This window comes from Balaenoptera musculus, chromosome 19, assembly GCF_009873245.2.
Source record: "Balaenoptera musculus isolate JJ_BM4_2016_0621 chromosome 19, mBalMus1.pri.v3, whole genome shotgun sequence".
Lineage (NCBI taxonomy): Eukaryota > Metazoa > Chordata > Mammalia > Artiodactyla > Balaenopteridae > Balaenoptera > Balaenoptera musculus.
The window spans coordinates 19,344,931-19,360,445 of record NC_045803.1 but is presented as its reverse complement, the minus strand read 5'-3'; the positions used below and the strand labels follow the sequence as shown (position 1 = coordinate 19,360,445).

At 46.4% G+C, this 15,515-nt stretch overlaps 1 protein-coding gene across 11 annotated transcripts in view; it reads right to left on the bottom strand.

The window, feature by feature from the left end:
• The window catches only part of ANKRD27 (ankyrin repeat domain 27), a 52,259-nt gene that overhangs the window by 4,338 nt on the left and 32,406 nt on the right, over positions 1-15,515 (bottom strand). For all 11 annotated transcript variants that reach the window (XM_036833572.1, XM_036833575.1, XM_036833576.1 and 8 more), the window contains 7 exons: positions 14,570-14,629; positions 14,360-14,479; positions 13,234-13,278; positions 10,811-10,933; positions 2,823-3,020; positions 2,017-2,136; positions 663-824 (listed from right to left, as the gene is read on the bottom strand). In XM_036833572.1, the coding sequence (XP_036689467.1) occupies positions 663-824; positions 2,017-2,136; positions 2,823-3,020; positions 10,811-10,933; positions 13,234-13,278; positions 14,360-14,479; positions 14,570-14,629 (828 nt within the window). The remainder of the gene's footprint in view (positions 1-662; positions 825-2,016; positions 2,137-2,822; positions 3,021-10,810; positions 10,934-13,233; positions 13,279-14,359; positions 14,480-14,569; positions 14,630-15,515) is intronic.

Here is a 15,515-nt window from a genome sequence, read left to right as displayed (position 1 = left end):
CACAATTGAAAATTAGAAATTAATATACTAAGCCTATAAGTAGGTTGGATTTATGGTGACTTTAATATGTCAGTGGTGTCATTTAACAGCCTAGTAGTCGTCTACCTGAGTAGGAAACTAGATAAAGATTCAACATGAAAAGAGGAACAGTAAAGAGGTCCCTCCTGTAGTCTCCTCCTATTTCCTCACCATTTCTCCATGGTGCACGTCCACGCACTGGGAGGGTGGTAAACTGTGCATCACACTTCTCCTTACAGAACTCAAGGTTTGTTCACTAACTGCACACACTCCCTCCCTTGTGCTGCTAGGACCACAGGCGTATTCCCAGTGCAGGGAGGGTGAGACCAGGATGCCGTGTCAACCTGCTCCTTCCCCACGAGTACCTAACTGCTGGACTGTGTGCCAGAGGCGCCGAGGCCTGTGGTGGGTAGGGGGCACCTCTACCCAGGCCTTTGAAGACTACCCCAGCAGGCCGCCTCTGATCAGGTGACCAAGGACCAGGGACGCAGCCACACTCACAGACTTCCAGCACACCTACTAAGCCTGGCACGGCAAGTCAGAGGTCAGGCTACTGCTCTTTCAGATCTGGTTTAAACACAGGGGATCCCCGTGAGCTGTAAGGGAGCCTGGGACGCCCTCAGCAATGAAGCGCTCCCACCTACCTGTTCAGCACAGTCTATAGCTGTGCACTGCCTCTTGTTCAAGACTTGAACTGATGCTCCATGAAGCAGAAGCAGCTCCACCACGAAGACGTGCTTTTCTATCACAGCCTCGTGCAGTGCTGTGTTGCCCTTATTGTTAGAAGCATTAATGGAGGCCCCATGCTAGAAAGAGAAAAACGGCACAATCAGAAGGAATGTTGCATTGATGTGGTACCTATATGGGTGTGCCCTATAACGTTCTTTCAACTTTTCTGTATGTCGGAAATTTTTTTAAGATGTTAGGAGTAAGAGTAATACTGAGGAGAAAAGATTTATGTACAAAGATATTCATGGCAGCATTTATCATTATAACAGGAAAAAAAATAAAAGTCACCTAAATGTATTGAGCAGAAACAGTTAAAAAAAAAAAAGACCATGGTACATCCATAATTATGCAACCGCTAAAAACTGAGGTTTTAATAAACAGTTTTCGGACTTCCCTGGTGGTCCAGTGGTTAAGAATCCGCCTGTCAATGCAGGGGACACGGGTTCGAGCCCTGGTCCAGGAAGATCCCACATGCCGTGGAGCAACTAAGCCCGTGTGCCACAACTACTGAGCCTGTGCTCTACAGCCCACGAGCCATAACTACTGAGCCCACGTGCCACAACTACTGAAGCCCGCTCGCCTAGAGCCAGTGCTCCACAACGAGAAGCCACCGTAATGAGAAACCCGCACACCGCAATGAAGAGTAGCCCCCACTCGCTGCAACTAGAGAAAGCCCGCGTGCAGCAACGAAGACCCAATGCAGCCAAAAATAAATAAATAAATAATAAAAATAAATTAATTATAAAAATAAAATAAATAAAATAAACAGTTTTCTATGTTAAGTTAAAACAAGCAATATAGAAAACAATACTGATCTAAACTATGCACATTTTTAAAAAGTCACAAAAGTTAGTTGCCTTTCAGAAACAGGGTTATGGAAAAGTTGGGTTTTTCCCTACTTCTAAAAATTCTTCCTTCTACAGTCAACACATATACCCTTTATCAAGAGAGGAAAAAAGGAGCAGTGACATAAAAGGACATTCAGCTCACACTGCAGGTAACAATTCAACTGACCTGGTTAAATGAGGCAAGATCCAAACCCTCAGCAAAACGGCGTCTCAGTCCTTAACTCTGCATCCCTGATGCAGCTCGGACGCTGAGACCCCGTTATTGCAAAGCTCCCCACCCCAGGGCCAGCTTAAAGCAAAAGCCAAGCGGCCTCCCTCTCCCGCCCCTCCCCGGCGCACTGCCAGAGGCTCGCCGCGTGGCGGTATGCCCATCACCAAGCTGTGTCAGCAGCTCCTGGGCTGGGGGTGAGGGGGTCCTTACCTGCAGCAACAGTGCCGCAACTTCGTGGTGACCTCTGGAACAGGCATAAAGGAGGGGTGTGTTTCCACTTATATCCTTTTTATTGGGTTTTGCATTAGAATCTAGTAGACATTTCACCACCTAGGCCAGAGAAGAAAAGTGTTCAACTTTAATTAAAATTTGCAGGGAGAGATCCTCTAACTTGCTATTCCTTTAACTTTTCTGTAAGCTTATCTAGAAGACTCTTAGATCCATCTCTGACCCTCAGGAGAAAGCAGACCAGTGAAGGGGGAGGGATTAACATTTGCTGAGGGTCTTGTGTGTGTGGAGGCGGTGTACTAGGCACGCGTGTTTTTCATTTAATCATTCCGTCTCCTCTGTGGAGAGCTGTAATTATTACTCCAGTTTCACATGTTAGAAAACTAATGCTAGGCATTACCTGAAATATGATTCCTAGCTTTAAAAACCTTACAGTGGAACTAATAAGGAAAAATGAAAAAATAAATAGATATTGAACTGTTTGGCACAGATGACCAACATCCAAGAGTCAGAGAGACAGCTCCCGGCTGGGGTGAGAATCAGAATGACAGCCTCTGTGCTGCCAGACGTGAATGCCAGTGGGAGGGGGGTTGGCTCCACTCCCAGAAGTTCCAGGGTTCTGTGTTCTGTTGCTGAGTGGTCCTACCGTGTGCATCTCAGAATCTCAACACTGGGAGGAAGGAAATGGGCCCGTCCTCTGGGCCAGCAAGCAAACCCTTCCCTCGGCAGCACTCCTGCCAAGTAAGGTTCTAACCCTATACACGCTGCCCAAGAGCCAGGACCCATACCTGGAAGTGGCCCTTCTGGCAGGCCAGGTGGAGTGGGACAGCCTGCTTTGCGTCTCTGGCCCCCACACTGGCACCGTGCTTCACGAGGAGGAGGATGAGGTCCGCCCGACCATGCAGGGCAGCAACGTGCAGTGGGGAGGAACCATCCTGGTTGGTCACGTTCACACCAAGCCCACTGGCAGGAATCTTTGCCAGCTTCTAATAAGTGCAGAATGTGGAAACGGAAATGTTGTTAGTATTTAAGGAAGCCGGCTGAAGGAGCCAAAGCCATCCGTCCCTCACAGCCCCTCTGTAAAATCTGGAATCACAGCGGCATCCTGAATCGGGTTGCCCACAGGTGAATTACTACTTTAGAAAGGTATGATACATCGAAGGATTAACTTCCGTTTTCAAGATAGCAAGCCCCCTACGATGATACCGTTTTATGCCATGGCAATTGAACGGGGAAGGCAAAGTCTGTTTGACAGATAGTGCTGGAACAACTGGACACCCACATATGGGAAAACTGCCCATCAACCCTTACCTCACACCAAACACAAACACTAAAATGCATCACAGACCTAAATGTAAAAGCTACAGCTATTAAACTTCTTGAAGTAAACACAAAAGAAAATCTTTGCAACACTGGGATAAGCAAAGATTTCTTAGATAAGACACAAAAAGCAAAAGCCATAAAAAAAGTTTGATAAACTGACTTAGTAAAAATGTTTAATGTTTGCTCTTTGCATGAGGCAAGTAAGAAAATGAAAAAGCAAGTCATACAAGGGGAGAAAAATGTTTGCAGATATGTGTATCTGACAAAGGACTTGTACCAACCAGAATTTAAAAGCAAAACAAAACAAACTCTTACAACTCAACAAGACAATCCAACTTTAAAAAAAAAAAACAGGCAAAAGAAAAAAAAAATACTTCACTCTGTATGACAGACTCTAGGTCCATCCACCTCACTACGAATATCTCAATTTCGTATCTTTTTATGGCTGAGTAATATTCCATTGTATATATGTGCCATGTCTTCTTTATCCATTCATCTGTCAACGGACACTTATGTTGTTTCCATGTCCTGGCTATTGTAAATAGAGCTGCAATGAACATTGTGGTACATGACTCTTTTTTTTGTTTTTTTTTTTTTTACATGACTCTTTTTGAATTATGGTTTTCTCAGGGTATATGCCCAGTAGTGGGATTGCTGGGTCGTATGGTAGTTCTATTTTTAGTTTTTTAAGGAACCTCCATACTGTTCTCCATAGTGGCTGTATCAATTTACATTCCCACCAACAGTGCAAGAGTGTTCCCTTTTCTCCACACCCTCTCCAGCATTTATTGTTTGTAGATTTTTTGATGATGGCCATTCTGACCGGTGTGAGATGATCTCTCATTGTAGTTTTGATTTGCATTTCTCTAATGATTAATGATGTTGAGTGAAGTAAGTCAGAAAGAGAAAAACAAATACCGTATGCTAACACATATATATGGAATCTAAGAAAAAAAAAAAAAAGGTCATGAAGAACCTAGGGGTAAGACAGGACTAAAGACACAGACCTACTAGAGAATGGACTTGAGGATATGGGGAGGGGGAAGGGTAAGCTGTGACAATGTGAGAGAGTGGCATGGACATATATACACTACCAAACGTAAAACAGATAGCTAGTGGGAAGCAGCTGCATAGCACAAGGAGATCAGCTCCGCGGTTTGTGACCACCTAGAGGGGTGGGATAGGGAGGGTGGGAGGGAGGGAGATGCAAGAGGGAAGAGATATGGGAACATATGTATATGTATAACTGATTCACTTTGTTATAAAGCAGAAACTAACACACCATTGTAAAGCAATTATACTCCAATAAAGATGTTAAAAAAAAAATAGGCAAAAGATTTGAAAAGACTTCACAAAAGAAGACAGTTGAATGGTCGGTCAATGAGCACATAAAATAACATCTTTAGTTTTCAGGGAAATGCAAATCAAAATCAGGAATCACAAAACCAAAGGGTCAGAAAGCAGATCAGTGATGGTCAGGGGATGGAACATGGGATGGGGCGAACTTCAAAGGGGCAGGAAAGAATATTTTGGGTGATAGAGATAGTCTATATTTTGACCATGCTGGTGGTTACACATTCGTTTGTCAAACCTCAGAAAACTGTTTGCTACTTATCTCTGAAGTTCACCTTCATTTTTATCATGGAACTTCCTTTTTATTCACAATGGTTTTAAAACCAGTCATGCGGATATAAGAATAATCCATCAGTAATTAAAAGGGCAAACAAAACAAACCAATAGAACTAAAAAGACATTAAATTGTGATGTTGAATCATATATTTGATAGTGGAATTAATGTCAATGTTTTCTGTGATTGATCAAGGATTAAAACTTGGGTTATTGGGGCTTCCCTGGTGGCACAGTGGTTGAGAATCTGCCTGCCAATGCAGGGGACACGGGTTCGAGCCCTGGTCTGGGAAGATCCCACATGCCACGGAGCAACTAGGCCCATGAGCCACAATTACTGAGCCTGTGCGTCTGGAGCCTGTTCTCCGCAACAAGAGAGGCCGCGATAGTGAGAGGCCCGTGCACCGCGATGAAGAGTGGCCCCCACTTGCCGCAACTAGAGAAAGCCCTTGCACAGAAATGAAGACCCAACACAGCCATAAATAAATAAATAAATAAATAAATAAATAAATAAATAAATAAAAGTAACCCAGAAGGAGTGCAATGTAGCATCTCTGTTAAAAAAAAAAAAAAAAAAAAAAAAAAAAACTTGGGTTATCTAGTTCACTTTTCGATGATTAAAAATGTTATCTCTTTAAAAAGCTATGCTAAATTTAAACGGTGAATTTCACTGTATATAAATTATACTTCAAAAAAATCAAAAACAAGCAGATGAAGAAGTAGAAGGGAAGAACATGATGAAATACCACTGCACACTTACCAGAATGGCTAAAGTTAAAAAATCAAAATACCAAGTGCTGACCGGGGTTTGGGGCAACTAGAATTCTCACACCCTGCTGGCGGGAATGAAAAATGCTACAATCACTGTGGAAAACTGGTCATTTCAAGTTAACATATACCTCCTGCATAACCCAGCAATTATACTCCTAGGTAATTACCCAAGTAAAAATATATCTACACAAAGAACTGTACACAAATGTTCACAGTTGCTTTATTCACAAAGCCAAAAACAGGAGACTACCAAATGTCCTGATTCCAGGTGTTGCATGTAATCAACAGTTTATTCTTTATCGCTGAACAGCGCCCCGTGGCATGCCCCTGCCGTACTTTGTTTAGCAGTTCACCCATTGAAGGGCACGTGGGTTGTTTCTAGTTTGGGGATACTGCAAATAAAGTTGCTGTGTACATCTGTTTACAGGTTTTTGTGAGAACATAAGTTTCCATTCCTCTAAGATAAATGCCCAGGAATGCAATTGCTGAATCATGTGCTAATTACATGGTAATTCTACGGTTAGTTTTATAAGGAACTGACAACAAACACTGTTTTCCAGAGTGGCTTTTATATTCCCACCAGCAGTGGATGAGTGAACCAAGTCCCCCACATCCTCACCGGCATTTGGTGGTTTCACTTTTCACTAATTTTTATTTTAGCCATTCTGATAGGCGCATAGCATTATCTCACTGTGGCTATAATTTGCGTTTCCCTGATGGGTGATGACCTTGAACATCCTTTCATGTGCTTACTTGCCACATCTAAATGCTCGTCAATGAAATGTCTGTTCATTCCCTTTGCCCATCTTCTTATTGGTTTGTTTTCTTTCTTTACTATCGAGTTTTGAAAGTTCTTTATATATTCTAGATTCTGGCCCTTTGTCAGCTATTTGCTTTGCAGGTACTTTCTTTTAGTCTGTAATCTGCCTGTGTAGCTTCTTTGCATGGGCTTCCACAGGACAAGTTTGTAATTTAGAAGTCCAGCTTATCCATTTGCTCTCTATGGATCATGCTTTGGGTGTCAAGTCTAAGAACTCTTTGCTTAGCCCTGGATTCCAAAGATTTCTTCCTGTTTTTTTCTAAAAGTTTTATAATTTTACATTTCACGGTTAAGTCTGTGATCCATTTTGAGTTAATTTTTGTTCAGGGTGTGAGTTTATGTTGAGGTTCATTTTTTTGCCTGAAGATGTCCACTTGCTCCAGCACTGTTTGTTGAAAAGGCCGTCCTTCCCCCACCGACTTGCTGTCAGTCAACCTCAGTTGACTATATATGTGTGGGTCTATTTCTGGGTTCTCTTTCTGTCCCAGGGATCTGTGTGTCTGTCCCTCCACCAGGGCCACACTGTCTTGATTACTGTAGCTACACAGTTAGCCTTAATATTGCGTAGAGTGATCCTAATTTATTCTTCTTTGCCAGGATCGTTTTAGACATTTTAGGGCCTGCGTCTTTCCATATAAATTGTAAAATAAGCTTGTCTATGTCTACAAAAACTTTGTTAGGATTTTGATAGGAATTGCATTAAAACTGTAGATCAATCTGGGGAGAAATAACATCTTTACTAGGTTGAGTCTTCACGATCTGATATATCTAAGTATTTACGCATTCTTTGACTTTTTTCATCATTTTGTGATTTCCAGCACACAGATCCTGTCCACATCTTGTTACGTGTATACCTAAGTAGTTCATTTTTTTTTTTTGAGCAGTTGTAAATGGCGTTGTATACATAGCATGTGCTCATTCCTGTGCTAGCTGTCTAACTCAGTGTGTATGTCCCATGCTAAGAAAATTAATTTGACTTTACAAAACAGATACAATGGTGTTATCCTTTGTACTGCAAGATAATACTACTTTATTAAAAAAGCTTCACCATGGATGTCTCTAACCTAAGAATATTGAAATGACTGAGTTTTTCATTCACTTGTAGCTTTTTCAGCTACAGGGTATTGTGTACATTGGGATGTACAACTTTTCTTCTGTCCGCATGCTGCTGGATACGTACAGTCCAAAAACTGACTTCCCCAAGGTGGGCTGCTGTGAAAAACAAAGGGATTAAAAAGGCAGATGCTGTTTCAAAGGATGTGATGTGAATGAAGTAGCACAGCCCTCAGGCCCATCAGTGACTGTATGGCTGGAAGCAGTTACTGTGTCTCTGCTGTCCTTCTGGTCATTTACCCACTCTGCTCTCCCCCACCTCACAGTTCATTAATTGTAGCAAGAAACTGAATTACACATTACAGCATCTGTTGAATTTATTGGATAAATTTATGTTCCTTGCTCTTTTAAAGCCTACTATCTTTTTCTCTTTTTGTAATTTCTCAAAAAGACACAAAAGTAAATTGCTTCATGCTGTGATTAAATTAAAACTATTCTTCTAGCCCAGTGGTGTGTTTAGAGTTTGCTCAGCGATGCAGAATAAACCGCTGATTACACACAACAACCTGGAAATCAGGCTGAGTGAACAAAGCCAATCCCCAAAGGTTCCATGCTGTATGATGACTTTTATATAACATTTTTGAAATGACAAAATATTAGAACTGGAGAACAGATTAGTGGTTGCCAGGGGTCAGGGATGGTGGGTTGGGGTGACAGGGAGAGAGGTGGGTGTGATTATAAAAGGCAACATGAGTTATTCTCCTTGTAAGGAGAGAACTGTTCTGTACCTTGAATGTGGTGGTGGACACACAAACCTACACATGTGATAAAACTAAACAGAATGCAGGACAGTAATGGAAATACAAACAAAAATAAACAAATGGGACCTAATGAAACTTAAAAGCTTTTGCACAGCAAAGGAAACCATAAACAAGATGAAAAGACAACCCTCAGAATGGGAGAAAATATTTGCAAATGAATCAACGGACAGAGGATTAATCTCCAAAATATACAAACAGCTCATGCAGCTCAATATCAAAAAACCAAACAACCCAATCAAAAAATGGGCGGAAGGACTTCCCTGGTGGCGCAGTGGTTAAGAATCTGCCTGCCAGTGCAGGGCACATGGGTTCCAACCCTGGTCCAGGAAGATCCCACATGCTGCGGAGCAACTAAGCCCATGCACCACACTACTGAGCCTGCATGCCACAACAACTGAAGCCCATGCGCCCAGAGCCCATGTTCCACAACAAGATAAGTCACTGCAATGAGAAGCCTGCGCACCACAACGAAAGAGTAGCTTCCACTCGCCGCAACTAGAGGAAGTCTGCACACAGCAACGAAGACCCAACGCAGCCAAAAATAAGTTAAAAAATGGGTGGAAGACCTAAATAGACATTTCTCCAAAGACATACAGATGGCCAAGAGGCACATGAGAAGATGCTCAACATCACTAATTGTTAAAGGAGTGCAAATCAAAACTACAATGAGGTATCACCTCACACCACTTAGAATGGGCCTCATCAGAAAATCTACAAACAATATATGCTGGAGGGTATGGAGAAAATGGAACCCTCTTGACTGTTGGTGGGAATGTAAATTGATACAGCCACTATGGAGAACAGTATGGAGGTTCCTTAAAAAACTAAATATAGAATTACCATACGACCCAGCAATCCCACTACTGGGCATATACCCTGAGAAAACCATAATTCAAAAAGACACATGCAGGGCTTCCCTGGTGGCGCAGTGGTTAAGAATCCACCTGCCAATTCAGGGGACATGGGTTTGAGCCCTGGTCCAGGAAGATCCCACATGCCACGGAGCAACTAAGCCCATGGGCCACAACTACTGAAGCCTGCGCGCCTAGAGCCCATGCTCCGCAACAAGAGAAGCCACCACAATGAGAAACCTGTGTACGGCAACGAAGAGTAGCCCCTGCTCACCGCAACTAGAGAAAGCCCACGCACAGCAACAAAGACCCAATGCAGCCAAAAATAAATTAATTAATTAATTAATTAAAAAAAGACACATGCACCCCAATGTTCATTGCAGCACTATGTACAATAGCCAGGACATGGAAACAACCTAAATGTCCATCAACAGAGGAATGGATAAAGAAGATGTGGTACATATATGTGTATATATATGTGTATACATATATACAATGGAATACAATGGAATACTACTCAGCCATGAAAAGGAATGAAATTGGGTCATTTGTAGAGACATGGATGGACCTAGAGACTGTCATACAGAGTGAAGTAAGTCAGAAAGAAAAAAGCAAATATCGTATATTAACGCCTATTTGTGGAATCTAAAAAAATGGTAGAGATGAACCGGTTTGCAAGGCAGAAATAGAGACACAGATGTAGAGAACAAATGTATGGACACCAAGGGGGGAATGGGGGAGTGGGATGAATTGGGAGATTGGGATTAACATATATACACTAATATGTATAAAATAGATAACTAATGAGAACCTGCTGTATAGCACAGGGAACTCTACTTCACCTTGCTGTACAGTAGAAACTAACACAACATTGTAAAATAACTATACCCCATTTAAAAAAAAAAAACAAAACTAGACAGAACGCGTAAATAAACACACGTGCAGGCATGTGCGCACACACACACACAAGCACAAATAAAACCGGGGAAATATGAGTAAGACGGATGGATTGTATCCATGGTAATATCCTGGTCGGGATATTGTACTGTGCTTTTGCAAGCTATTACTATTGGCGGAAACAGGGTAAAAGGCACAGGACTCTCTCTGTGCTTGGAGGGAGGGTCCTCCCGCAGAGGGTGCACCAACGTGAGCAAAGGCAGTGGGCAGTGGTTCTTGCCTGCATCCTCCCAAGGGACCACGGCCACATGGACGGAGACCCCTGGGCATGTCTGTTCATAAGCTCCTGCCTTGTGACTCAGGGGCCTTGAGAGCCACTGAAACACTAAGCCCGCGTTCATGACCCTGTTCCCTGACCTGCCCATTCAGAAAGCAGGCAGCCGGAGCCAGATCCTGCACGAGTGTCCACTTTCCTCTACCTTGAGCTGTATCTCAGGGGACACCTACAACCAGCCACTCGGCCGTTAGCTGGCTGAGAAGCAGACAACTTTCCTAAGGGGGAAAAAGAAGAATTTGCCCTCTACCCCCATCCCCCAACAGAAGAAAAGCCAAACCTTTTGAGCTGGAGCACATTTGGGGCACTGGCACAAGGGGTGACAAAATTCAAGGTCCACCGCCCTGAAAGCATCCTCCGCTTCATCCAGGTCCTCCTCCGTCCACTCCAACAGGTAACGCACCTGGCGCCGGGCAGTAAGGAGAAATAGGGACTTAAAACCCATCCTCAGCTGCTTTACAAGTTATGGTATCTTAGACAGACAGACAGACAGACAGACAGACAGACAGACAGACACACACACACACACACACACACTTCTGTAATCAGGACCTACTGATACATTTCCTCAACCACCAAAGTAACTTATAAATGATGGCTGCTCCCTCCTGAGGATCCCAGGGTTCACCTGTGCTCAAGCCTTGCTCAGTCCTTTCAGTAGTGACACACAGAGACTGAGCTCCCATTTCTGCAGCTGGCGTTAGACTCTTTTCTTCCGTCTTAGAGAGGGGCAGAGCGGTGTTGCTTCAGGGTGACGGCTTTAGAGCCCTAGTCCTGGAGCATCTCGTGAGCACCTCCTCTTACGTCATCTCACTGTCCGCTTTCAACAACCGGTCCGTCTCATCCTACGGGGGAGGAGACTCACTCCGGGGGCCACTGGTTCAAGGCCACAGGATGAGGAGGCGGTGGCCAGAACCTCATCACAGGCTCTCTGATGCCACGCCAGTGTCCTTTCCACTTTAAGGCCCTAGCCCACAGGTGAAAGCACTGAAAAGACCCCTAACAGGTCAAATTTATGTTCCGGTAAACACAAGTTTCTAGGATATTAAACGTGAGAAAAGAAAACAATATAAATACGTTTCTAGGCCTGGTTCTGAGCACTGAGGAAGTCAGCAGAAGCCTGCAAGGAGTGACAAAGGGCCCCAGGAAGACCCGTGCAATCCCAAACACCCCCCGCTCCAGGTCCCTTCCACGTTTCTGACAACAGATGCTCCTCAGGGTGGAAACACCAAAGGCCTCACCTGAACCGGGGCCTCACCTAACAGACTGGCGGGGACGGACCGGACCGAGGGCAGTTCCTCTTGGTGATTAGAAGGAACAAGACGGGGGAAGGGAGCCGAGGGGCGGCAGCCTCGGGCACAGAACAGACGCATCATGACACAGGGGTGGTCACAGTCTCTTCTCCACACTGGCTCTCGCCGGGCTCACAGGGAGCCTGAGGAACTCTTCCTTTGCTTCCCCCCAAGAACACTGGGTGCCCTGGGGCTGGTCTCTCAAGCGGAGCAACAGCCAGATCCAGATGCCTGTGTCCTCCCCACCGAGTAACCATGTGTCAGGCTGATGGATTCACAGTGGCCTCTGGGCAGAGGCTAAGACACTGCCAACTACCTTCCGATTCTTAATACCCCGGAGGCTGTGATGATCAGATGCCAGGAACTTCTGTCCACCACCTCAAGCTCCATCACTGGCAAAAAGCACTCTTGAAACACACATCCCTGTGAAGCGCTCTTGCAAATCTGATCCACTCAGGCCTCCTAATCTGGTAAGCGCTAATTCACCCCTCCTTTTAAAGTGGAAGACAGAACAAATTCCTTTCAGGGGGGCTTCCCTGGTGGCGCAGTGGTTGAGAGTCTGCCTGCCGATGCAGGGGACAAGGGTTCGGGCCCTGGTCTGGGAAGATCCCACATGCCGCGGAGCAGCTGGGCCCGTGAGCCACAATTACTGAGCCTGCGCGTCTGGAGCCTGTGCTCCGCAACAAGAGAGGCCACGATAGTGAGAGGCCCGCGCACCGCAATGAAGAGTGGCCCCTGCTCTCTGCAACTAGAGAAAGCCCTCTCACAGAAACGAAGACCCAGCACAGCCAAAATAAATAAATAAATATTTAAAAAAAAAAAAAAAAATTCCTTTCAGGAAGCCAAAGGCAAGCCAGGGGAACTGCCCATGGGCGTCTCCAGTGATCTCATCATAGATGTTCCCTGACACCTTAGCACCATCTCGTTCGGACACTTGCTTGTGAGTCCTTGGAGCCCCAAGTCTGAGACTCAGCCTCCCAGCCAGGGATTCACACCGCCCACAACTCCTGCAGGGCCACACCAACGCCCTCTGGGCTCTGGCCTCCCCTTCGCCACCTCCACCCTTCCCCACCTGGTCTGTTCACCCTGCTCCCAGCTAGTGGACTCTGGCCCCGAGCCCGCACTCTGTGCCCCTGGACACAGGCTGGTCCTCTTGCCAAGATCGCTGCCCTCCTGGAATATGAATGTCTAAAGGGCAGGGATAGGCTCACACTGCAGCTTTATTCCACCCGCCTCGTTACTTGCAGGGGGCACGTCACATCCCATCACCAAGTACTCATGAAATGCACCCCTTCTGCGTGAACGTGAACAAAGAACCCTGACAGCTCCTGACTCACCTGGAGACAAGACACATGAGCACAGCTGCTTAAGCCGAGAGCAAGCTGCTTGAAATTCACTTCTAAAAACTCACCATTTCTAGGTCACCATCAGCAATGGCTCTTAAAAGTTTTTCTACCTTAATAAAAGGAAAAAGAATGTAAGGAAAATTATAATAATACAATAAGACTAGAAATAATAAAAACAACCTTCTGAAAACCTAGTAGCTTTCCTGTGTCTCTTGATCTCATTCAGTATCTTTCAAACACATCCCCAAAGTTGTTCACATAGGGCATCCAGGAGGGGCCGGCGTGCACCTTCCGTGTAAGGTCTGTAAGATGACCCGCCATTCACGTGGCACGGTGGGACGACAGCCACCTGGGAGCACAGGCGCTTCCTAAGAGGGCAGAAACCCTTCAGAACTGCATCTATTCAGCTCTCATTATCTGCCAGCTACAGGAACCATGAGGGCAGGCACCCCCCTAGGAACGACTCCAGGCCCCTGTTAGACTCTGGAGCACGCCTCTTGGCTTTCTCTGCTGTGGTTCTGCATCGGGCTGGGCTTACTGGGCCCTCCGAGAGCAGGTCACAGCCTGCGCGTGACAGGGGAGGAGGAGCCCGGGGTGGAGTCAGTGAGGGCTCCCCATCCGCAGGGGATGGGCACATCCACGCCACGGTCTGCTCTGTGGGCTGACGATGGACAAGGTCTAAGGTAGGTTAGACGGAAAAGAACACACAAACAAACAAAACAGGCTATGAGTCAGCTTTTACAAAACGCAATGTGTGAGAACATGTGCACGTCTACATAAACTCTGCAGGAAGTCAGGAACGAGACACATCAGGTTAACAGGGGCGCTGACGGAGCGGGAGATAAGGGCAGAGAATTTACTTCGTAAAATGATCTTAAAGCAGTGGACCTACAGGTGACTTTACCTGTACTTTTCTTAGAATACCCCCCCCATCTCTCCCTCTCTCACACACACACACACACACACACACACACACACACACACACACACACGTCCGTCCATGAAGGGCAAGCAGGGTGAGGCTGGCCGGGCTCCCCTCGAGGGCACTGACCTTCGCCACAGCAGACACGCTGCCCCAGCGGCGGCGAGCAGGCTGGCGGGGTGGCCCTCGCCAGGCCGGGGCTCTCTAGCTGCCCCCAGAACACAGGCCGCCCCCCCGCCCCTCTCTGCCCTCTGGTCCGGGGGCCTCACCTCCCTGTAGTCCTTTCTGGGCTCCTCTTGCCTGGAGCTCAGCGACGCGGAGGAGAAGCTGGAGGCGGAGGAGCCCTGGCTGATGGAATCCACGGAGCACTGAGGGGGCCGCGCAGGCACCTGCAGCCAGGGAGCCCGGTGAGGGGTGGGTGAGCGCCAGACAGAGGCTGGTCTCAAGTAGGGCCGGCAAGCGCAGCCCCGTTCTCTTACCTCTGAAGACTTCTGCCCCCTCTCGACGGACGGATGGTGGGCTTCCATCATGGACAGAATCTAGGAGGCCAAAGGGGACGCGAAAAGTACTGAGGTGGGTCGCCAAGGTCTCATCGCCCCTATGGCCCCACTGCACCCACCTCCTCGGAAAGCCACGTGGCCCAGCCAGGCCCTCAGAGAGACAGGGGGGACACCAAGGCCCAGAGCGGGTGGGAACCTACTCAGGACCACGCTAAGCTCAGCAGGAGGAGCCAGTGCTCCCCACGAATGGCTCAGTGGACAAGGGAAGCCCAGGCACAGGGGGGCCTCAAAGGCTGCCTCATCCAGCCTGGGCTGGTGGTCCACGGGCCTGAAGTGTGACCGTTCCACTGGCAGCCACGGGCCTTAAGTGGGACCAGCTCGGAGCTGAGCCCAGAAGGCCGTCTGCTCCTTGTGTCTGCAGAGCTCCCTCGGAAGCGCCTTTGGAGAAGCTCCAGTGCAGAGGTGCCCTCAGCCCCTCATGGGCATCTCAGGCCAAGGGTGGTATCACCCAGTTCCGTGGCTCTGGCTGCTACAAAGCTGAGACCCCGGGAGGGCATGGGCAGCTGAGGCCCCTGGGTCAGGAGCAGGGATTTAAACCTTCAAAAACCACACTCCTACAGGTCTTATGTTGTGTTCTTATCACACACACAAAATAATAATAATAATCGATAAATAAAGAGGGCAGGAGGAAACTTCTGGAAGTGATGGATGTATTTATGGCACAGATTGTGGTGTTGGTCTCATGCGTGTGGACTTGTCTCCAAGCTCATCAAGTTGTATACACTAAATACGTACAGCTTTTTGTATGTCAATCATCCCTCAATAAAGTGGTTTAAAAACAAAAACTGTGCTACTCCTAGAAGAAGACATAAACAAACTAAAAGAACTCCCTAGAAGAGGACTGGAAATTATAAAACATCAAGAG